This window comes from Crotalus tigris, unplaced genomic scaffold, assembly GCF_016545835.1.
Source record: "Crotalus tigris isolate CLP2741 ecotype Arizona unplaced genomic scaffold, ASM1654583v1 scf7180000017545.3456711, whole genome shotgun sequence".
Classification (NCBI taxonomy): Eukaryota; Metazoa; Chordata; class Lepidosauria; order Squamata; family Viperidae; genus Crotalus; species Crotalus tigris.
This window is the reverse complement of record NW_024096464.1, coordinates 2880918-2904884: the sequence shown is the minus strand read 5'-3', so window position 1 is coordinate 2904884 and position 23967 is coordinate 2880918. Positions and strand designations below refer to the sequence as shown.

At 40.5% G+C, this 23967-nt stretch overlaps 3 protein-coding genes across 3 annotated transcripts; all 3 read right to left on the bottom strand.

Annotated features, from left to right (window-relative positions):
* Nucleotides 1-5093: 5093 nt before the first annotated feature.
* Nucleotides 5094-7283, bottom strand: LOC120304211 (disintegrin and metalloproteinase domain-containing protein 20-like). The gene has a single exon (XM_039334520.1). The coding sequence runs from the start codon at nt 7281-7283 to the stop codon at nt 5094-5096; it is 2190 nt and encodes a 729-aa protein (XP_039190454.1).
* A 6053-nt stretch (nt 7284-13336) lies between these two features.
* Nucleotides 13337-15583, bottom strand: LOC120304268 (disintegrin and metalloproteinase domain-containing protein 20-like). Its single transcript, XM_039334651.1, has one exon. It carries the CDS (start codon nt 15535-15537, stop codon nt 13345-13347), a length of 2193 nt encoding a protein of 730 aa, XP_039190585.1. The 5' UTR covers nt 15538-15583; the 3' UTR covers nt 13337-13344.
* A 4810-nt stretch (nt 15584-20393) lies between these two features.
* On the bottom strand, nt 20394-22910 carry LOC120304260 (disintegrin and metalloproteinase domain-containing protein 20-like). The gene has a single exon (XM_039334637.1). It carries the CDS (start codon nt 22738-22740, stop codon nt 20533-20535), a length of 2208 nt encoding a protein of 735 aa, XP_039190571.1. The 5' UTR covers nt 22741-22910; the 3' UTR covers nt 20394-20532.
* Between the last annotated feature and the right edge of the window lie 1057 nt (nt 22911-23967).

Here is a 23967-nt window from a genome sequence, read left to right as displayed (position 1 = left end):
CCGCAGAATCTCGCCCGGCCGCCTTGTTTAGGGTGACCCGATCCCTTCTTAAAGTGGAGGAGGCGGAGGAACCCTTGCAGGGGAGAGCTGAGGAGTTTGTTCAGTTTCTGTCGGACAAAATCACTCAGATTCAGAGAGACCTGGACTCCGACTGGGCAGTGCCAGCCAAGTTGTCAGGGGCTGGTCTTAGTCATGTTATCTGGAGTGAGTTTGAGCCTGTGACCCCTGATGAAGTGGACAAGGCCGTGAGGGCAATGAATGCCGCCACCTGTTTATTGGACCCGTGCCCCTCCTGGCTGGTTTCTGCCAGTAGGGAGGTGACACGAGGCTGGCTCCAGGCGATAATCAACGCCTCCTTGATGGAGGGGTCTTTCCCGCAACCTTTAAAGGAAGCGGTGGTGAGGCTCCTCCTCAAGAAGCCTTCCCTGGACCCAGCTGTTTTGAAGAACTTTCGTCCCGTCTCCAACCTCCCTTTTGTGGGGAAGGTTGTAGAGAAGGTGGTGGCGTCTCAACTCTTGTGATCCTTGGATGAAACCAATTATCTGGACCCTTTTCAATCTGGTTTCAGGCCCGGCTACAGCACTGAGACTGCTTTGGTCGCACTGACCGATGATCTCTGGCGAGCCCGGGATAGGGGTTATTCCTCTATCCTGGTGCTTCTTGACCTCTCAGCGGCTTTCGATACCATCGACCATGGTATCCTTCTGCGTTGTCTCGGAAAGGTGGGGGTGGGCGGCACCGTATTGCGGTGGTTCTCCTCCTACCTCTCTGACAGGTCGCAGTTGGTGTTGGCGGGCGGACAGAGATCGACCCCTAGGCGCCTCGATTATGGGGTGCCTCAGGGCTCGGTCCTGTCCCCCCTCCTTTTTAACATCTACATGAAACCGCTGGGTGATATCATTCGGCGACACGGGGTGAGGTATCATCAGTATGCGGATGATACCCAATTGTATATCTCCACCCCGTGTCCTTTCAGTGAAGCAGTCGACGTGATGTGCCGGTGCCTGGAAGATGTGAGGGTCTGGATGGGGGTGAACAGGCTTAGACTCAACCCTGACAAGACCGAGTGGCTCTGGGTCTTGCCTCCCAAAGGCCAACTGGATGGTCCATCTTTAGTCCTGGGGGGGGGCAAATTTACCTCCCTCAGTGCAGGCACGCAACTTGGGTGTCCTCCTGGACTCACAGCTAAATTTGGAACAACATCTATCGGCTGTGGCCAGGGGGACCTTTGCACAGGTTCGCCTAGTGCACCAGTTGCGGCCTTATTTGGACCGGGAGGCTTTACTCACAGTCACTCATGCCCTTGTCACCTCAAGACTGGATTACTGTAACGCGCTCTACATGGGGCTACCCTTGAAGGGCGTTCGGAGGCTGCAGTTGGTTCAGAACGCAGCCGCGAGAGCGATTGTGGGCACGCCAAGGTACGCCCACGTGTCACCTATCCTCCGCGAGCTGCACTGGCTTCCTGTGGATCTCCGGACGCAATTCAAGGTGTTGGTTATCACCTTCAAAGCCCTTCATGGCATAGGGCCAGGTTACTTACAGGACCGCATTCTGCCACACAGCTCCCAGAGACCGGTGAGGTCCCATAGATTGGGCCTCCTTCAGGTCCCGTCAGCCAGACAATGTCGGCTGGCGGGCCCTCAGGGAAGGGCCTTTTCTGTGGTGGCTCCGACCTGGTGGAATCAACTTCCCCCCGAGGTTCGAACTGCTCCCACCCTGCTGGCCTTTAAGAAAGCCGTTAAAACTCTCCTGTTCCGGCAGGCCTGGGGCTGATGTCCCCAGTGGGCCGGGATATGATCGGACTCACGGTACGACTGGATTATTTTATTGTTTTATGACTGTTTTTAACTTTGTACGCCGCCCTGAGTCCTTTGGGATTGGGCGGCATATAAATATTTGTAAATAAATAAATAATAAAATGTAAACTTGCATTCTTTGCACAAGAACCCCACTTCAAAGGCTGATCGCACTGAATTCTTTTTCATTTTTGAAAGGGTAGAGCAAGATACAAGAAAAAGCAAGAAAAATAGCAGAAGGGCTTTTACACATGTGTCATGTATAATATAATATGGTTTTAATCTACATGAAACAGCAACAAGAAGAATTATTGTCCTGTTCAAAAAGACTGCATTGCCTACTACAGATTCAATACATCACATATTGAGTGGGGTCAAAAGCCTACTAAAATTAGATTCCAAAAATCTGGGATATAACTTGGTCAAGGATGTTACCATTTCCCCATTCAAATTATGGTCAAATCTATCCACGTGTTATAGAATTAAGGAGTTTTATTGTGTCATCTCACTGCTAATTGGTGTTCATAGATGTGGTCTGCTAGTCTTCTGCTCTCTCTCCTTCATAGTGGCTGTTACAGTCACTCTACACTGTAATTCGATTTCATTTACGTAGTGTGACATGTTTTGGATGTGATGCCATTTCTCCACAATTTAAAAATGCATCAGTAGAGCACAAAGCAGCTAAGGACTGCCAATTAAACCTAGTAATATGGAGATCTTGGTTACCAAAGAGTCAAGACACAGCTTTTTCATGACGATAATGATGGGGCTTACCGTAAGGAGGTTGAGGGTTTGGTGAACCGGTGTAAGGAAAACAGTCTAGTTTTAAACACTGGAAAAACCAAAAAGGTCATTGTTGATTTCAGAAAAGGCAGGCACAGTCACACCTCTCTGTGCATTAATGATTCACCTGTGGAGATGGTTACCAGCATCAAATTTCTGGGTGTACAGTTAACAAGTAGACTGGCTTGGTCGCTCAACAGCAAAACACTGGTGAAGCGGGCACAGAAGCACCTGCATTTTCTGCATCGCATGAGAAAAGCACATCTTCCTTCCCCTGTCCTTACCACTTTCTACAGAGGGACGATCGAGAGCATCCTGTCATACAGCATCACTGTTTGGTTTGGAAGCATCACTGCTTCAGACAGGAAGGCAGTGCAGAGAGTGATGAGGATGGCTGAAAAGATCATTGGCAGTTCCCTCCCTTCCATCCAGGACATAGCACATAAGACTTGCTTGAGCAGGGTCCCCAAGATTGTCTGGGACACTACACATCCTCTTCACGACCTTTTTTCCTTGTTACCTTCTGGGCGGAGGCTCTGTGGTATCCGAAACAGAACATCCAGATTCAGTCACAGCTTTGTTCCATACAGTATTAACCTTGTGAACTCTAAAGCTTCCTCCTTCTGTTATGTATTCAAGATGGACAGTGAATAATATTTATGTTACTTATATGTAAGGGTGTAGGTCTATACATATGTTGTATATAGTATGTTTTACATGTGTGATATGTATTTGTACACATTGAGAGGAAGCAACTAAATTTCATTTTTAATGTGTGCCATTGTGCCCATAGGGAAAAAAATGACAATAAAGGTTATCTATCTATCTATTTTTGAAGAAGAAAAACCACAAGCTGAGTTATATAGCAATGAATCAAGGAAGGAAAAGATCTTTGTGCAAGAACATCTGCTGTATTCAGGGCTGATTCACTGGTGGACTTTCTTCTTTGTTAATAGTCTGGATCTCTGATGAACATAAGCACAAATCTCCAGCCTTGGAAGCAAAAGGGTGGTTTGCCCAGTTAAGATTGCCATTAAGATGGAGAAGGGAGAGGGAGCCACGCTGGGGATGTCCTCGTGATTGTTTGCGTGGTGCGTCTCAATTTGTTTTTGGAATAACGTATCTGGGAAAAGTGCCTTATGGGTGTCCTGAGAAGGAAAGAAAAAGGAAGGAAGAAACAATTTGGTTCCATTTTTTATTGGGTTACCATTATAAATCGATTGATTCTTCCTTCTGGGCGAGGGCCAGAGGAGGAGTTGGTGATAGAGGAATGAAGGGCTCCTCTACCCGATGAACAGCAGCAGGGCAGGGAGTCTATGAAATTTGTTTATATGAAGGTGTTGTACTTTGTGTGTGTGTGTGTGTGTGTGTGTGTGTGTGTGTGTGCTGCAGTATGAAGGAGGTGGTAAATGGGTACACTGATGACACTGAAAGCTAATATTTCAAGTGGGGTAAAATCCTAAAGAACCTTTTATTTAAATAGATGAATCATAGTAGAACTGATGAGAAAAGTTATAACTGAATAAAAGACATGCTGGAGATGCATTTCTCCAATTGTCACTGAGTGGCTTTACAATACTGAATGCCCATAATAATTTCATCAATTATCTTACCGGGGCAGAGTTAGAGAAGGGTCAGTGTGCAGAGCTGTGTTGGCAGCCCAAATTATCTATGATCAATAATGCCTCTCCATCTTTCTTTGATATCCAATGTACTGTTGGTATAGTTGGCTATTGGTTGAGGTATCTGCAGCTCAGATGCTTCATTTTCAAGGCTACCCTGGAGAGTTCTCTTCAGAGGTCCATTGATGATAATGCAGGTCGACCCACAACTAGACTCAATCAAGCAGTTTCAGATGATTCTGAAGTTCATTTAAATTTCACTGAAGTGTTTAAAAAGTCTTTATCTGGCTACAGAGTAAGCCCCCTTCAATCCATCTGTAGCAGATTTTTCAGGCAATGTCTTTGGTGAGACAGGAGGAAAGCCTCCTTCAGTTTTTCATCAATCCTGGAAAGAAATGTTCTGACTTTCAGCAAGAGAGACAACAGGTTTGATCTATTACAATGACTGACTGGACTAATTATTAGTGAGAATAAAATATTCTAGCAGAAAATGAAGAAAGAATAAAGGTGCTAATGGATTTTAATTGTGTTTTCTTGCTACTACAACTTCCTGCATGTTGATAGGAACTAGGAACCATCACACTGGAACAAGCAGCCTCTGGATTATCTCTTCCTTCCAATTTGAAGAAACAAAGTTTTAAGATGCAGAACGAAAACAATCTATTTCACATTACAAATGAGATATTTCCTTGACTTATTCTCAGTGAACTGTACTTTACATAGATCACGGGTGAAGGTTCTTCCCCTTCGAAGAAGCCAAATTTCCAAAAAGAAATGTGTCTTGAGAGATAGCTTTAAACAATAAAATTTTGAATGTCTTTGTTTTTCAATCTGACTGTTAAATCCCATGACTATACTGGATGTGATGTGCATTCTAAGCAAGGGTGAGTTACACTGTTGTTGCTTCATCTTTTGATTTCGTAGCATGGACTCTTCCCTGAAATTTTCCAATTCGGTTTCTCAGCCCATCCTTGAACCAAATAACCAGGCCAATAGAAACAATGATGAAACAAAATGCACACAGTATTCCAGTTATAGCTGGCATTTTCATATAAGCTTTAGCCTGCACCTTAACTGGAGGTGGCCCACTGTCTATGCTACCTCCATAGCCTGTATTGCTACAGTCTGGAGGGGCCCATCCAACATCACAGTGACAGTGTTTCAGAGTGTTACATACTCCCCGATTGTGGCACATTGTGACATTACAGTCATATTTCAGAATGGACACATTGACACAACTACCCTCAATACACATCATGTTATTGCCACAAGGAACACCATCTCTCACTGCTCCAATATCATTCACCTTCATCCCAGGGTGGTAGTCAGTGCCCCAGCATTGATTAATTCCGGTGGAAGTATGAATTATTGTACTGTGATCCTCCAAAGAAGGCATTCGTATATTTTTACACTGGATACGGCCACACAGGATATCCCCAGGATTACATTTCTTGTAAATTCCATGTTTAAGCCCACAGTTGCCAAAGCGATCACCCTTATTATTCACTTCTCTGAAACATACTTCAGAAGCGACTGTTGCTCCACTACTGAACATCATTTTGCACTGCATATCGTGAGTTGTGCAGTTCCCATGATAGCAATACACTCCATCATGGCACACGGCACCATCTTGCACATGCACATCTTCTGGACAGTGCTCTGAAGTCCCATTGCAATATTCAGGAAGATCACAACTACTAATTTTTTCTCTGCAAACAGTTCCATGTTGACGATATTGGCAGTTAGCACAGCACAGACCCAAGGAACAAACAGCAGCAGGATGAAAGCTACAATTAGCTTGACAGCAGGGATCTGACTTGCATTGTGATTCTGACCCACAGTCACACTGCTCTCCATTTTCCACTATTTTGTTACCACAGGATTGAAATTTAGAAGTTGTGTTAGTGTCTGGTGGGACAAATAAACAGTCAGTGTTTCTATGGTGGAAGTAATCCTTATAACTACAGTTACTAAATTTATCAGACTGTGTTGCATATGGTGCCATAATGCATTCACTCTTTTCACAATGACAAAATTGACCATCATGTTGCATTCCAAGAACATGTCCCTGTTCGTGGGCAAATATGAAAGAAATATAAAACAAACTGGGAGTTCTATAGGATTCAATAGCACTTGCGAAGTAACTGCTACATATAGTTCCAACATATGCAAGTCCTACACTTGCTCCAAAATCCATGTATGCAAATAAGTGACCAACATCATTTTTAAAAATGTTAAGCAGATTTTTTTTTCTCCATTCATTAAATAAAAAAAGTGTGTGATCTGCTATAGGACTAATGTTTATGGGGTTGTTTTGTGACCATATCACTAATCCTGCTATTGACAAATGAACAGAAAGGGGATCATACAATGAATTTGCAGTGTGGACAATATCTAGAACTTGCATAGTAATAAAAGATTCATTTCTATGAAACTGCAAATATCGCTCATGATCAATCACAATTGCCACTTTAACGTATCTCGTATGTGGCCACCAGGATTTTCCCAAAACATCTTTGTTTGCCAGATGCTCTGTTTCAGGAATTATGTCCTCTTGATGGCCCTGCTCTTCCTGTCCTACTCCACAAGCCATTCGGACAGCCCCTTCCTCTACTTCTAACCGAAACACCACGTGTTGAAAGGTAGAAGATTCCTGGACTGGTTCAATTTCATAGGTCTTATTTTCAATTTGCAAGAGACCTCTCAGTCCTCCTGAACATGTACTGAGGGTGACTCGAGAAGAGGACTTTCTCTGTATAAATCCATGGTAGAAACAATCGTCCTTGATAAAAGGGTGATCCACCTGGAGGATCCCTGCTGTATCATAGGTGAAGACAGGAAAGACCTTAGGGATGAAGCTCCTTCTTTGCCTGAGGAATACCACATGGGGATTCCCTTCAATCTGCAGGAGGTAGCTCACGTCCTGGGGTTCCTCTTGCCCATACTTGGGAGACAGCTTCCTTGGGATGATCACGTCGTAAGAGGCATATCGGAAGCCCTGAGGAGGGGCCTGTCTACAAGCTGCGTTTTGGATGATCTTAAGCAATATCACAATCAACCATGATAGACAGGCATTCATTTTCGTAGAATGAGGGTAGAGCTTCACCTTATTCTAGAAAAGGAATCTCAGCAAGGACAGGGACAGCGGAAAGAGAGAGAGAGAGAAAGAAGTTAAAAGATTTGAAAATGAGGATTCTGTACATAGCAACAGAAATGCAGTAGATTTTGGAATGTAGGTGGAGTTTAAACAGCCAAGTGTAGAAAAGTTAGTGTTCATATCCTACTGCTCTGTAATTTATCTAACAGAAACAAGCCGTATATTTTGTCTGCTTGGCCCAAGCTGTGAATTGAAGTGGATTAGTTCATAATTTGAGTAGGAAGTGAAGTAGCCTATCCACCAGGAGAGGCGTGGCTTTGTAAGAGCTCAAAACCAATCGCTTGCTGAACCTTCTAATTTCTATTTCACAGTTATTTGACTTTTCCTCTTTTCACCCATGTCATCTTTAGCTATAAAAACATCTGAGGCTTTTGCATACCTAATGGCTCAGTCTTTGCCTTATGAATTTTCACAACTATGGGAGGAGGAACAGAGAGAAACAATATGTTGAAGACCACAAGCTTGCAGTCTTAGCACAAATAAACCTTATTTTAAAGACTAAACAGATGGTGTTTTTATGTCACATGAAAGATCAACAAGAAGAATAATTATGTTCCAGAAAGACTGCATTGCGTTCTATAGATATTATATATGTGATGTTGAGTGGGGTCAAAAGCCTACTAAAAATAGAAATAAAAAATGAATAATTTGGTCTCTTTGTTTCCTTTTTAACTTTTTCATTATCTCTGTCCAATGGTCTGCAAATGTTGTTTTATTTCTATGTGCCTGTTGATGGCTGTTTTGTCTGAGTACCAATTTTCCAAGAATTCCCTTGCACTTTGAGAGTTAGCTTGGTCTAAAATGCTGACGTTTCCACATTCAGATTATGGTTGTATCTGTCCACGTGTTGTGGGATTAAGGAGCTTTTATTGTGTCTTCTCACTGCTAGTTGGTGTTCATGGATGTGGTCCGCTAGTCTTTTGCTGTCTGTCATACCTAATAGCTGTTAGAGTCCTTACCCTGTATATTGCAGATGACTCGTTTTTTCTTCCTTGGGCTACTGATTTTTTTGTTTTCTTAAAGTGTTTTGGAGGGTTTTAGTTGATTTATATTCTATGGTGATACCCTGTTGTTATACTAGTCAGTGGAATGAGATCATCAGCAATTGACACCCAGTTAAGCAGAGATTAAACTACATTAAATAAATGTTGAACACATAATCTCATTAGCAAGTGTAGCAAAATTGTCCAAACTGAATTGAAGCAACATCAGACATAATTTAGAATAGAATAGAATAGAATAGGAATAGACTAGACTAGACTAGACTAGACTAGAATAGAATAGACTAGACTAGACTAGACTAGACTAGACTAGACTAGAATAGAATAGAATAGAATAGAATAGAATAGAATAGAATAGAACAGAACAGAACAGAACAGAATAGAATAATAACTTTATTGTCACTTTGAATGTACACTAATTGGCATACATTAAAATGAAATTTTGTTGCATACAGCTCTCAAAGGGTCACCCCCTCCCATATACACTACATAAATATGACATAAATACATAGATACAGTACATACATACATACATACATACATAATTATGCATATACCCACATATATTATGACACAGAGTAATAACAGTCTAGTTCAAGTTATGTATACATGTGCATGGCAAGAAAAACGAATCTTGCGATTTTACCAGATGGATGGTATAGGAAACAAAGCTGTTACAGAATTGGGTAGCCCTACTAGAAGTACTTCGAAACCTCCTCCCAGAGGGGAGCAACAGAAACAGACTGTAAAGTGGGTGTGTGGAGTCTCTAACAATGCTTTGAGCTCTAAACACATAGTGCTTATAAGCAGCATCCTGAATACCAGGGAGTGAGCTTGCTATGATCTTCTCGGCTGTCCTTACCGTTCTCTGTATGGACTTTCTATCTGAGGCATTGTTGTCACCAAACCAGACAGTGATGCAGTTTGTTAAAATGTTTTCAATCATGCCTCTGTAAAAAGTGGCCAGGACAGAAGGAGAAAGATGTGCTCTCCTCATCCAACACAGGAAATGCAGATGCTGGTATGCATGCTTCACTAAGAGTGACATGTGTTATCTGCACCCCCAGATACTTAATACTGTTTGACCACCTCTACATGAGGTGGAGTATGACTATGCCATCTCTTTCTGAAATCTACAATGATCTCCTTTGTTTGATCATCATTTAGAATCGGGTTACTTTTATTGCAAAGTTCCAATTTTTTCCAAAAATTGTACCTTGGAATTTATGTGAAAAGTTTGGCTTGCCTGTTATCAACAATTACTAAGACCATATCCCTGAAAAGTTTTAGAAAACATGCAGTAGAGATCTTGTGGGATTTTAAAATACGGAACATGGAAGACACCATAGCCAGCATTACTACTATTGAAACATAAGAACGTGAGGTTAGTAGATATACTGTAGTTAATATGATGAAAAATAATTGGAAAAGTCAAAACAAACACAAAATCGGGGGGGGGGTGTTGAAGAAAAAAAAGAACCATAAAGGCAAGGGTAATCAAAGCTCTTTGAGTGATACCTGAGGGATTTACCAAATAGAAGTGTTACATTTATTGGACTTGACACCTCTGACTGCAAACTCCCCCACCAGTCCCACTGTATCTCCAGGTATCCAAAGCCTTTTAGAATCCAAATCAGTGAAATATACCACATCTAAAGTCTGTGACATTCACTGTAAGAACAGGCAAAATCATCATCATCAACAACAACAACAACAACATCTTTGGATTATTTTCCTTTGATGCTTGGATTGTGAATTGATGAAAGTATGAGATTGTTATACAGTTCTTTGTACATCTACTCCAATCACCCTCCTAAAATAAAAGCATACGGGGCTTTTCAAATTGAACTTAAATGGTTACCCAAATTTGTGGAGGGAAAGCTTCCGCAAAAAATTCCATGGTCAAAGAAACTTCCTTGGCACACAATCTGGATCGAAGAACTGCTGTCATCTTCCTTTTTCCTCCCAATCACTTCTTCTCTTGGCAAATGTTGTCCTTGGCAGTGGCTGCTGGGAGGGTAGCTATGCAATTTCAGCCATGCTGAACACTGCATACAGTTTTGTCACTTCAATCCTCACTGATGCACTTCTGGGAGGATGGGATGGATATGGGAAGCAGAGGACATGGGTCTGTTGACTTGATATTGTTTGAACATCTTTTATACATCCTCTGACTATGTTATACCTGTCCTATTCCTATTTTGTCAATGCCACAAAGACACTCTTATTTACTGTAATTTCATGGTTCTTAGTATCAGATGTCATACAATCTCAATATGGAATATAATCCTGTATACTAAGAAATGGTACTGTTGGATGTCACTAAGGTAGCATCAGCCTGTGGCAGGCTATGATGGCAAATTGCCTTGACCATCTTGAAGATACCCCCAAATGAAGTTTCCCAATTCAAATAGGTCAGGCAAGATATGTTCTGTCCCAGCCTACTTGAGCTCCTTGTTCAGTTCACAAGGAGAAACCCCTCTTCAAATCAAGCAGGCAGAAACCTCAGGACAAACTCAAACCTCTTTTATTACTCACAGACCTGAGGAAAACACAGTTCATCGCAACTTGATTCTTAACCCGAACGGTTGCCTTTGGCAACCAGCACCTCCCACACCTCCCCTTTTATTATGCACCCAAGGAGTGGCTTTCCTCATGCCTACTCCTTTGCCTCTGGAGCGGCCCCATTGCGTTCCTCTGTCCTGCTCTCTTTGCTTGCCGGTGTTTACAAGCATCCTGGATATCACCCAGCTGTGAGTCATCACTATCCCCCCTCAAATTCCCAGCACAGCTGTGTCTCAGCCTGAGCATGAGTAGAGGGGCCAGGCTCCTCCTCAGACAGTAACACTGATGACACTCCAGGCCCCTCCTCCTCAGAGTCCTCTGAGTCCTCAGATTCAGCTGCTGGATCCACAGGCTGGCGAGGAATCACAACAGGATATGCTATTGTTGAGACATTTTTTGAGTGAGTTGTGCCCCATTTTACAACCTTTCTTGCCACAGTTGTTAAGTGAATCACTGTAGCTGACCAGTTAGTAACCCAGTTGTTAAGTGAATCCGGCTTCCCCATTAACTTTGCTTGTCAAAAGGTTGCAAAAGGTGATCACATGACCCTGGGACACTACAACTGTCATAAATATATCATGGGGATGCTACAAAGATCATAAATGTAAAAAATGGTCATATGTCACTTTTTTCAGTGCTGTTGTAACTTTGAATGGCCATTAAATGACCTGTTAAATGAGGATTACCTGTATACAGGTAATCAGTATACAGGTAATTTATAGAATAGAAGAATGCGCGAAAACATTCCTTGAAAAAAATGTTTTGGGGAAGATAACATATCACTTGTGTAGCAATTATTTCTACAAGTAGTCCTTGACTTACGACCACGTTTGAGCCCAAAATTTCCATTGCTAAGCAAAGTAATTGTTTTGCGCCATTTTATGACCTTTCTTGCCACAATGGTTAAGTTTGTAACATGGTTGTTAAGTGAATCTGGCTTCCCCGTTGACCTTCCCTGTCAGGTCACAAAAGATGAGCACATGACTATGGGACACTGCAACTGTCATAAATACATGCCAGTTGCCAAGCATCTGAATTCTGATCACATGACCATCTGGATCCTGCAACGGTCATAAGTGTGAAAAATGGCCATACATCACTTTTGTAGTGCTTCTGTAACTTTGAATGGTCACTAAATGAATGGTTGTACCCTGAGAACTACCTGCATTGGCAAAGCTCTATTCTTCATGTGTTGCTGGTTCCATGGTCATCTTTCCCAGAAAAAGTTTTCAAGACTGTCAGACGCATTTTTTGTGCACAGCAGCACTGTGAATTTCTATGATAAATGTAGCAGGCAAAGATGGGGAGCAGGAGTCAGCATGCGGCAACCTAAGACATGGTTGGGTTCTATGGGTGGATGCCTTGATGAAAACAGCTCCTCCTAGTCTAGGAGCAATAACCATTATGAAACATGACCGCAGTTTCTTTAGGTATTTTACATTATGGAGGAAAACTTCACACGATACTTTGTAAGATTTATTTAGGTACTGATTTTTGGAAAGTAAATCAATGAATTAATAAAACATAAATGCACTGGGGGCAAATAAGTCATGCAAGCCTTTTGACTGTCAAAGCAACAGCAGAAATGAATAGTGTTGCAGTATGTGGAATAAATGAAGTATGAGGTTTCAGAACAGGTATGGAAGTATGAGGTTTCAGAACAGGAGCGCTGGGAACAAACAGCTGGTTTTGGCATTGGATATCCGAATGAGTGGCAATGCATGGAAGTTCACAAGCAGAGCAGGAACACGAATAAGAAATGTAATAATTGGAGAAATCAAACAAAGAACTAGGAAAAGGGCACGGCTGGATACAAACATCTCAAGAAGACAATTTCACACTTGCTTCCAATAAAGATTATGTACTGAGAGTTGTTAAAAACATCTTCCTGACCTATTTAGTAGTCTTGTGTGATCTTTTCCTACTAATGAGAGCATGCTGATTGTACAAGCGGCCCTTGGTGTGAAGATGATTCTACCAAATGAGGATAAAAAATACAAAGAAGTCATAGAGCTACCAGTAGTAGAGATGAAAGAGATTTATCTCTGGGTTATAAGGAAGTGTCACTGATCCTTTCCTACTGAATCCCTGCAGTATAATGACTGTCCAATTGGAGAAGGCTACCACAGGATTTAATTTCTCTCCGTAGTTCCTACTGAAAGTTATGAATTAATTTCAGAACTTTTTATCTCTTTTGTGATACAGAAATTTAGATTAAAAAGCATGCCTCTTAAATAAAATTAATATATATCAGAAGTTGTTTCCCTTTCAAAAAAAGGTTTTTCATAAATCAATCTTAAAGAAAAGTCCTGTTAAAATGGAATTTAAACCCCCCCCCCCCAGTTAGTTCACTTAGCCTTTATCCATTGCTTCCAGGCTTTCTATCTGATATGCTGTTTGTTGTTATGGTTTATGATTTACTGTTGATATTCTCCTTCTGTTGATTCTGTTGGATGAATTTCCCCCCCCAGTTTTCTAAGCTTGTTGATTAGTCTGTTTCTGAAATGCACAACCACACCAACAAAAATAGCAGCACCACAAAGACCATATGTTAATCCTCCTATCACTCTAGCGTTTGCAAAATTTCTACCGACATAAAGTTGTGAAGGTGGTCCACTGTCTATGCTACCCCCATAGCCTTGATATTGACAATTGGGAGGTTTCCAGCCATAATCACAGTGACAATGTTTATGATTATTGCACATTCCCCGATTATGGCACTTTGTGACATTACAATCATCCATTAAGTTGGTTATATTGACACACTTCTGATGGATGCATATCCTGCCTCTGCCACAAGGGGTGTTATCCTTCACTGCACCAATATCCATGATCTCGCTTCCAATGTGGTAGTCAATACCCCAGCACTGCTTATTGCCAATGGAAAATTGAATTATTGTACTGTGTTCCTCCAAAGAAGGCAAGTTTTTCACATTTTCACACTGGATACGGCCACACAGGATATTCTCAACTTTACATTTTTTATAGTTCTTATATTTAAGGCCACAGTTTCCAAAACGATCACCTTTGGTATTCATTTCCTGGAAGCAAACATCAGAAGCAGCTATTGCTCTGCTGCCAAAAATTGTTTTGCACTGTTTGTCGTGAGTGTTGCAATTCCCATTGTAACAATATGCACCATCACTGCATGGGACACCATCCAGCACATGAACATCTTCAGGACACCTCTCAGAGTTTCCATTACAGTATTCAGGAAGATCACAACTGCTAGTCTTCTCTCTGCAAACAGTTCCAGCTACTTGATACTGACACTTGTCACAACATAAGCCAGATGCACAAGTGGCACCAGGACGCAACATACAATTAGATAGACAACAGGGATCTGACTTACACTGAGCTGCAGAACCACAATCACATTGCTCTCCATCATCCACTATCTTGTTTCCACAAAATTTGATGGTGTATATTTTACTTGGATCTTGTAGCTCTAATAAACACTTTGCATTTCTGTTCTTGAAATAATCCCTATAGCTACAATTGCTGAACTTATGATAGCCTGAAAGGACTTCAGCCATAATACACGCAACTTTATCACATGAACAATATTTTTTATCATGGCTCATTCCAAGATTATGTCCTAGCTCATGGGTAAATATAAAAGATATAGTGAACAGTCTTGTAGTTATGTATTGTTCCACAGCAGATCCATAGTCATCTCTACAAATTCCTCCTGTGTATGCTAATCCTAGGTTACTAAAATGCTTGAATGCAAATAAATGAGCAGCGTCATTCCTTAGACGTTTTTGCAGTGAATCTCTTCTCCATTTAGTGAAAGATCTAAGGGTCCTACGTATGTCCCAATGAAGCTTTATGGGATTCTTTTGGGTCCAGATTTCCAGTCCAGCTAAAGACAGTTTAACAGACAGTGGTTCATATAATGAATTTGCCATATGAAGAATATCTATAACATTCATAGCAACTAGAGTTTTATTTCTGTTAAATTTCAAATATCGTTCATAATCTACCACAAAAGCAATCTCTGCATATCTAGTGTGTGGCCACCATTTGGAAGCACTTCTATCCTGTAGGCTTTCTATTTTTGACATGATGGCCTTTTGATTCCATTCCTCTTCTTTTGTTAGCCCACATCTCATGGAGACAGCACCTTGTTCTTCTTCCAGAGAATATACAACATGCTGAAAGATAGCAGATTCCTCAACTGGCTCAATCTCATATGTTTTATTTTCTAATTGCAATATACCTCTCAGTCCTCCTGAGCAAAAGCTGAGGGTGACCAGGGAAGAGGGTTTATCCTGAACAAAGCCATGATAAAAACAATCATCCCTGATGAAAGGTTGGTCCATCTGGAGATCTCCTTCTTCATTATAGTAGAACACAGGGAAATGTTTAGGGACCAAACCCCACTTCTGTCTGAGATGCACCACTTGGTTATTCCCTCCCATCTGCAGTAAATAGCTTATGTGTTCTGGTTCCTTCAGTCCAGACTTGGGAGTCACTTTTGTCGGAATGATTGTTTCATAAGAAATACGCGTAAAGCCTGGAGGCCATCTCTCTTCAACAGTCTCAGCCAAGCTCTTCCTCAACAGCATCACAAATAGCCACAAATAGACAAAAATACATTTGTCCATTTCCCACCAAGGGAAAGAAACCCATCAAAGTAGAACCTCTGACACCTTATTCATGGAAAATAAGTTCACTGTAACTTTTGCTGGACTAGAGAAAAATGAGGAAGGATGTGTATGAATCAGAAGATGAAAGATTCTGACCATAACAACAATACATGGAATTCTTGGAATATGGGTGGAGCTTAATACAGCAACAACAAAAACGGACAGACAATGTTAAGTTTTAAATTTGAGCGCCCTTCCCCTTACTGGAAAGTTGAAGACAATCCATAAATGGACCAATACAGAAGAGACACTTTGCTTGCTTCAAAGATACTTGAGATGTTTTAGTATTGGAATGATCCATGATAGAAGTAATGCCCACAACATCTCTCTATTGAAAATTCAAAAATATTTTTAAAGATAACATTTTGGAATATTCCAAATTGACCTAAGAATTAGAATTCTTGATAATGACCCATTAATAGCTTCGTGTGCTTAAGAATGTTTAAACGGTATCAACAGATTTGAAATTCAAGTTAAATTAGAGTAAATTAGAGTAAAATTTTATGTAGAGTGTATTGGACTCTTGCGAAGCTAGCATCTGGATTACTTTTTGCCACTTGTAACAGCTCCTGTGTTGATTTTTCCAGGGTAGATAGAAGTAAAAAGGGAAAACCTAAAGCCCGTTTAATTTTGGAGCAGGCGCATCAAGCATTACTAATATTTTATCTTGATTAGATCACTATGCCAAAGCATCAATAAAGTCACCTAAGAAGGAGATAGAGGAAATTCCATTTTTATGTTTCTATTTTAATGAATACCACGCTGATTGAATTTTCCCCCTATTGATTCCCAAACCAGAACCTTATCACAGTATAACACAGTATTGAATTTCCGAAAAAGTATAATCTCCATGTTATGTTGAAATTTTTAGGGGCTGCAGCGATTCCAAACAGAATATGCTTAACTCTGTATACTCTGTGATGGATAATAACAATTTGGACATTCGTTATCAAATCATTAATAGCAAGCTGCTGATATGGTTCAGTTAGATCAAATTATGCAAACTCTCCATGTAGCAAAAACAGCAAGCAAGAGTTCGTTATAGGGGAAAAAAGAAACTGAGTTTGATATGTTTGCCTTCTTGAGTTATGGTATACAGGTAGAGATTCTCCTGCTTGAGTAGTGGGCTGGACTAGAAAACCTCCAAGGTCCTATTCTATTCTATTCTATTCTATTCTATTCTATTCTATTCTATTCTATTCTATTCTATTCTATTCTATTCCATTCCATTCCAAATGTTTAAGTACCTTATTTTTGATCTTTCTATAGTCCTTATTTCCCGTAGGTTTTAATACTGCCACAATGGCCACAGCTTGCTGCATCTTTGCTCCACACCTTCATGCTTAACATGATTTTCAAGTTCTTGTTCAACTTTTCCATGTGAGGCAAAAGTGATTTTCTGGATTAGGGGTGTACGATAGAGCCTGTCTCTTGGCTTTGTTGGTGGTCATTTTATATGTTCAGTTGCTATGTGTTTTTGTCTTTGTTTGTATTATCTGTTTTATTTATTGTATTATAAGTTGCCTAGAGTCATTTATGTAAGAAAGGCAGCTGTGTAAGTTGAATACATAAAAAAATAAAATAAAGACTACCACAATGTGGTAGATGCCTCTTGGCAGGAAGGACCTTGTTCCACCTGTCTTCAAGAAGATGGTAGCTTGTCCTGACCCAAGAGACTGTTGCTGGTTTCAGCTTTACTGGCCAATTCTCATCCAGACTCCAGCCTTTCCTTTTTGGGGATCATTACTGAGAATGCACAACTCCAAAAGGCTCTGGAAGAAGTGGATTATCTGGATCTCTAGCAGCTGGTTTTCATACCAGGAAATAGCATTAAAACATTAATCACATTAGTTAACTCTGGTGGGCCTGGGAAGGGGCTAGTGTATACATCCTGGTCACCCTAGATCTCTCAGCAGCTTTCAGTACCATCAGTTAAGGCAGTGGTTCTCAACCTTTTTAATGCCGCGACCTCCAACCGGTCATAAGTCGAGGACTACTCAACCGGTCGTAAGTCAAGGACTACTCAACTGGTGCAGCACCGTTTGCAGAATGGGACTTTTGGCGGGCTCAGCAGGGCAGAGACAGCCTGGACAATTCCTATTGGCTTTTGAAAGCCAATAGAATTAGATTCTATTCAAGAGTGTCTATTCTATTGGCTTTCAAAAGCCAATAGAATAAAAGGGAGTAGCACAGCTAAGGAAAAGGGGGAAAAATGGTGGACTGTGTGTTTTGGTGACCCCCGTGAAATGGTCGTTCGACCCCAAATGGGGTCCCGACCCACAGGTTGAGAACCACTGGTCTAGCCATAGTGGGCTGCCACAGAATGTCTCTTCCCTCCTAGTTAATCTACATGAAACTGCTGGGTGAAGTCATCTTTCAGCATGGGATTAAGTACCATCAGCCTGGTGAAGATACTCGGTTGTATATCTTGGGCTGGCCAAGTGATACAAGGTGCTTTCCCAATGCCTGGGGGCTGTGTAAATCTGGATAGATAAAGCTTCAGCTCTGCCTTGGTAACACCTTGAGTGGCAGTTTTAGCCTCCACCCCTGGATCTAGTGATTTTCCATAATGGGGAATGGGATTACATTCCTCCAGTCAGGATGCATAATGTAGGGATTTTCCTGGACTCACAACTCTTCAAGGAACCGGTGGCAGCTTTGGCCAGGACAACTTTTGCAGAGATACATCTTGTGCATCATTTGTACTTACTATATTTCTAAATAGAGAAACAATGTTCATAGTCACTCATGCCTTAATAATTTGATTGGACTATTGCAGCATGGTCTACATGGGGCTGCCCTTCAACAGCATTGAGCTGGTCTAGCGTGCAGTGGCCTGCTCATCTATATTATACTCATGCAACAAAGTTGCTGTGTAAGTGATACCAGTTCCTAATATGCTTGAGTACAATTGAAGATGGTTGTTATCTTTAAAGTGCTAAATAGCTTAGGGCCAGATTTCTTGCAGGACTGCTTCTCCCTGGGGATTTCTGCCCATCCTACCAAATCTGGTAAAGTAGGCATGCTCTGGGTACCACTGGAAAAAAACAATGTCTTATGGTGATCCCCAATAGCATACCTTTTCTGTTACGCCATTTGGCCTAAGGAACAGCATCACCTCCCCAAATGTGGACAGCTTCTATTCTACTGGGTTTTCAAAAAGGTTTTTCCCATAGACATCAGAGTCAAGAAGTTAGTACTATAGTGGGCTGGTTGTATGCAATTAGTGGTTTTGCAGTTTTAATGAGTTTCAGTATACTTGTTTTCATCTTTTGGTGAAGTTTAATGGACCCCTTTGTTTTCATCTTGTTTGCTGCCCAGGTTTTTTTTTTTTTGATAGATGGACGTTCATCTAAATTAATGTATTAATAAATCCATTTGAGAGAAGGCTCTTTTGAAAATATGCAATAGAAATTATCCTTGCCAATTATGCATATTATAGTCCAAAACAACTCAACATCCATCTCAAGTCTACTAAATTTCAATTAATATTGTTACATCATCTTGGCTGCTTCGTACACACATTCTGAACATGATGCAGCTGCTGATCTTCATTGTCCTGTGAAAAGTCAAGCTCATCTGAACCTAGGTGATCTGACTTCTTAGTATAGTCTTGGGATCATACTAAAGAACCTTGTACAGCTTACTTGCTTAGTATAGACCGCCTTATTGAAAAACTGCCACATTCTACATCCTTCAATCTGTGCACAAAATATTGATATAATCCTCTGCAGTGTAAGCAGAAATGGATATGTCTGAAACTATGTTCAGTGATGCGCGAAGAAGGCATTTCTTATGCTATCTGAGCTTGTTGCTTTGCATTTTTAATCCACGCAGTGTGATACCATGTACTTTAGTTTCTCTTTCTGGTTTCTGACACGTGCGCAGTGCAGTTTCACTGGCTAATGTTTTTTCTTGAGCCATTGCAGATGTCCATTTCAGTTTAGAAAAAAAAAAAAAAGCCTCTACTGAGGTTCTTCATCATAAACTCCTGTACTAGGAAATGTCTCAGGATCTTTCCTAAAAATGCCTCCCAACTGCAGGCACTCTCTGAAAATGGATAAAAGACATCTTCCTGACCCATTCAGTAGTCTTATATGATAAAGAGGCAGTGCCAGATTTCCAATTCCTTGTCTCTGATAACACTGGAGGATGAGATGGTACTTAGGTTTTATTGTAGTTCAAGAATCAAATGTTTAGATTATGAGGGAAGGAGGGTGTCAATGTCCCTCATCCTATGGAGGACCGGTGATCAGTTCTACAGCACAGGGATGTCTTATATAAAGAAGACTTCCTACCAAGGCAAATTCTCTCCTCAAATCTGATTCTTCCATGAAGTCTTCCAGCACACAGGGCAGAATCCAGTCTTGAACTCATAGCAGTCTGCCATTTTCATGCTTGGGATTTTCTTACTGCAGAGAACATGCCTTGGTGTGAAGATGAGTCTGCCACATGGGAAAGATGTTGAGAAGAGTACTACTGGTAGTAAATGCAATATACGTTGATACCTGTTCTATCCATAAAAGCCATGAATGATTTTTGTTGTTGTTGTTGCAACATTTTTCTCCTCTTTGAGCAATAGCTGCTATGAAGTTGACTGCCAGGCTGGAAGACCCTGCTTCAGGAGGATCAGCTTCTCCTAAACACCCACATTATGTTTCTATTAGAATTTTTAAAAGGCAATTTTAAATTATTTTTTTCTTCTTCTTTGTTAATTAAGTAATGTAGTAAAAAAAAATTCCTAATGAAATGTTTTCAGTATTTACCAGAGCAATAAAACAGAACTTTTACAAATGACACTGCCTGAAATTAAGTTCAATTTTTTCAGCGTTTTAAATTAATACTCAAATTCCAGAGGCTCAAATGCACTTTATATAATAATATCCATTACCTTTTCTGAACACATTTAATATACTTCATTTCTGTGATTTACTGTTTACTCACTTCTGTAGTTCATGACTCAGTTCTTCTCCTAAGCCGTCTAAATAAGTGAATAAATCCGTATCTGAAATAAATCCCTACGCTAACCAAAACAAAAGCAGAGGAAAGGACATATATAATCCCTCCAATAATTCCAGCTTTTGCAATTGTGCTTAAGCGTTTGCGTGGTTGAGGAGGTCCACTATCAATGCTACCACCATGGCCTTTCTTCAGGCAATCTGGAGGACCCCAGCCATAATCACAATGACAATGTTTGTGGCTGTTGCACACTCCCCGATTATGGCACTTGGTGAAGTTACAATCATATTTCAAGAGAGACACGCTCACACATTTTCTGTTGATGCACATCTTATCTTTGCCACAGGGACTTCCATCTGTCACTGCTCCAATATCGGCTGTCTTCATTCCACTGTGGTAGTCTGTACTCCAGCACTGCTTATCGCCAAGGGGGACTTGGATTATGGTGCTGTGTTCCTCCAAAGAAGGTAAGATTTGGACATTTTCACATTGGATTCGCCCACACAGAGTATTCTTAGTTTGACATTTGTGGTAAATTCCATGTTTAAGGCCACAATTGCCAAAGCGATCGCCTTTAGCATTCATTTCTCTGAAGCAAATATCTGTAGCAGTTTTTGCACTGAAGCCAAAAATCATTTTGCACTGTGTATCTTCAGATATGCATTTTCCACGATAACAGTACGCATCGTTACTACATGGGGCACCATCCTGCATATAAACATCTTCTGGACACCACTCGGAAGTCCCATTGCAGTATTCAGGAAGATCACAATAGTTAGTCTTCTTTCTGCAAATAGTTCCAGATTTAAGATACTGACACTTAGCACAGCACTCACCAAAACCACAACTGACACCAGAACGAAATGTACAATTAGACTGACAACATGGATCCAGCTTGCATTGAGCTTCTGAACCACAGTCACATTGCTCTTCCTTATCTACTACTTTATTGCCACATGATTTGATTTTAAAGATTCTATCAGGGTCTGGAGGACTTAACAAGCATGGGGCATTCATTGTGAGAAAATAGTCATTATAACTACAATTGCTAAATTTATCAGTCACTTCATGAACTGGAGCCATAATGCAGTGTACATTACCACAACTACAGTACTGTTCATCATGCTGCATACCAAGATTATGCCCTAATTCATGGGCAAATATGCTACTGATAATGGACAAACTGGTAGTCTTATATGAGATAACTGCAGATCCCATCCTTTCATCACAAACTGTTCCTACATAAGCTGACCCAAGTGAAAATTCAAAAGACTTATATGCAAATAAGTGAGCAACATCACTTTTTAGATGATTAACCAAGAAGTCTCTCCTCCAGTCAGTGAAATCCTGAAGGGTGCTATCTATGGCAGGAGAAATCGTTATGAAGTTCTTTTGTGACCAGATTTCCAATCCAGCTACAGATAATTGAACAAAAAGAGGTTCATAAAAAGAATTGGCAATATGAATAATGTCAAGAACCTGCAAAGCAGTAAGAGTTTCATTTCTGGCAAACATTAAATAACGTTCATGTTCAATTACAAAAGCAATCTCTACATATCGAGTACGTAGCCACCAGTCTCCTTTGGATGCAATTTTTGAAAGTACATTCTCTATGTTTTGGAACATGGTCTCTTGATGTTTTTGCTCTTCCTGTGCTAGTCCACATCTCAATTGAATAGCGCTCACTTTTTCTTTTAAACAAAATATCACATGCTGAAAGGTAGTAGATCCCTGTACTGGTTCAATTTCATATGTCTTATTTTCTAACTGCAGGATGCCTTTGAGACCTCCTGAGCAAATGCTGAGAGTGACCAGAGAGAAGGGTCTGTCCTGCACAAAACCATGGTAGTAGCAATCATCCCTGAAGAATGGATAGTCCAGCTGCAGATCCCCATCCTTACTGTAGGTAAAGATGGGCAAATGCTTAGGAACCAAGTTCTTCTTTTGTGTGAGGTGCATGATGATATTCTTTCCCTCAAAATGAAGGAGACAAGTGACATTCTGTCGTTCCTGTTGTCCAGGTTTTGGAGTTAATAACTGTGGGGTGGTCACCTCATAAGAAGCATAAATAAAGCCCCGAGGAAGTATTTGTCTGGCAGTCACAGTCAGAAGATTACTGAGAAACATCAAGAGCCGCAGAAGATGGATGGTCTTTTTCCATGGCAGAAAGAAATCTTGAAAGCACACCTTCTCATATTTCATTTCCAAAAGGAAGCTCTCTTAAAGTAGAAGACAGAGTGGTAAGAAGCTGGAAAGAATCTCAGATGTAAATAAGATGATGAAAAGGAGGATTCTGTATATAGCAACAGTTATGTAGCTTCCCTTGGAATGTGGGTGGAGCTTGAATGATGAAGAATGGAACAGACTGGCAGGAAGAGGGTTATTTTCCCCCCATCCCCAAGTATTTTGCTGAGCAGATAAATCATATTGTCTTATTTATGATATACTTTTCCATGTCGAATCACTTCGAAACAAGATGGCTGGGAAATAAATTTAGTAAATAAATACATACTTTTAAAATTTTTAAATTAAGACATTTCATCGTGACTCAGTAATGTAGACATGAGTACAGAAAGCACCAAAAATAAGAAAAAGTAGGTTGGCTTATTTTGACACAGATTCTGTGGATTAATAAAAATATGAATCAAAAAATGATCAAATGAATATTCCATTAAACCAATCATATGTCTTGGGGAAAGTAAAGCAGCAAACCTGAATGATTTTTCTTGTTCATGCTGTTCTCTTTAAAGGAGGTTTCACATTACCTAGACTAGAGGAAGCCATTTTAATTTTTACAGCTGCTGACAGTTCCTATTGGTATGTACGCTGCATGTAATAGCATTATAGTCACTGTTTTCAGTGGCTTTAAAGCAGCATTGGGAAGTCAGAAGATTATAATCTATGAATAAATTGCTGAATGATATGCCTAGGATTATCATTCCACTTGTTTAATTATAACACCAATAAAAACTGTCCTTTTGTCTTTAAGTTAGAATTCCAATTTGCAACCTCGATGGAAATTTGTCTTTGTACTTGTATTCAGTGTATGTAATGTAGTAGTGTCAGATTAATAAATAACAAAATATAACTATAAACATACAAATACATTCATAGAAATATACATGCATATGTGCACACATCTGTCTGTGCCTTGGCAAGGATCCTCAAAATTTGCCACCCATAGCTACCAAGTACCGAACATTAAAGCATGGAAGATAATTTCACAATCTGGGGTCATTCCTCAAACATTTGGCAACATACTGAAATGAGGAGAAAAGTAAAGCTTCTCCTCCCATCCCAGGATACAGCCTTCTTACTCATTTCCATTTTCTCCTAAGAAAAGTACTACTAAGCATTCTGATCTAATGAATTCAAGCAGTTCTGTGACAAGAAAATAATTATGTTCCTTAATTTCATGGAACCAAGGGA

Excerpts from the sequence above, each read along its gene's own strand:
- LOC120304211 (XM_039334520.1), bottom strand. The coding sequence starts at position 7,283 with ATGAATGCCTGTCTATCATGGTTGATTGTGATATTGCTTAAGATCATC.
- LOC120304260 (XM_039334637.1), bottom strand. The coding sequence starts at position 22,740 with ATGAAATATGAGAAGGTGTGCTTTCAAGATTTCTTTCTGCCATGGAAA.
- LOC120304268 (XM_039334651.1), bottom strand. The coding sequence starts at position 15,537 with ATGGACAAATGTATTTTTGTCTATTTGTGGCTATTTGTGATGCTGTTG.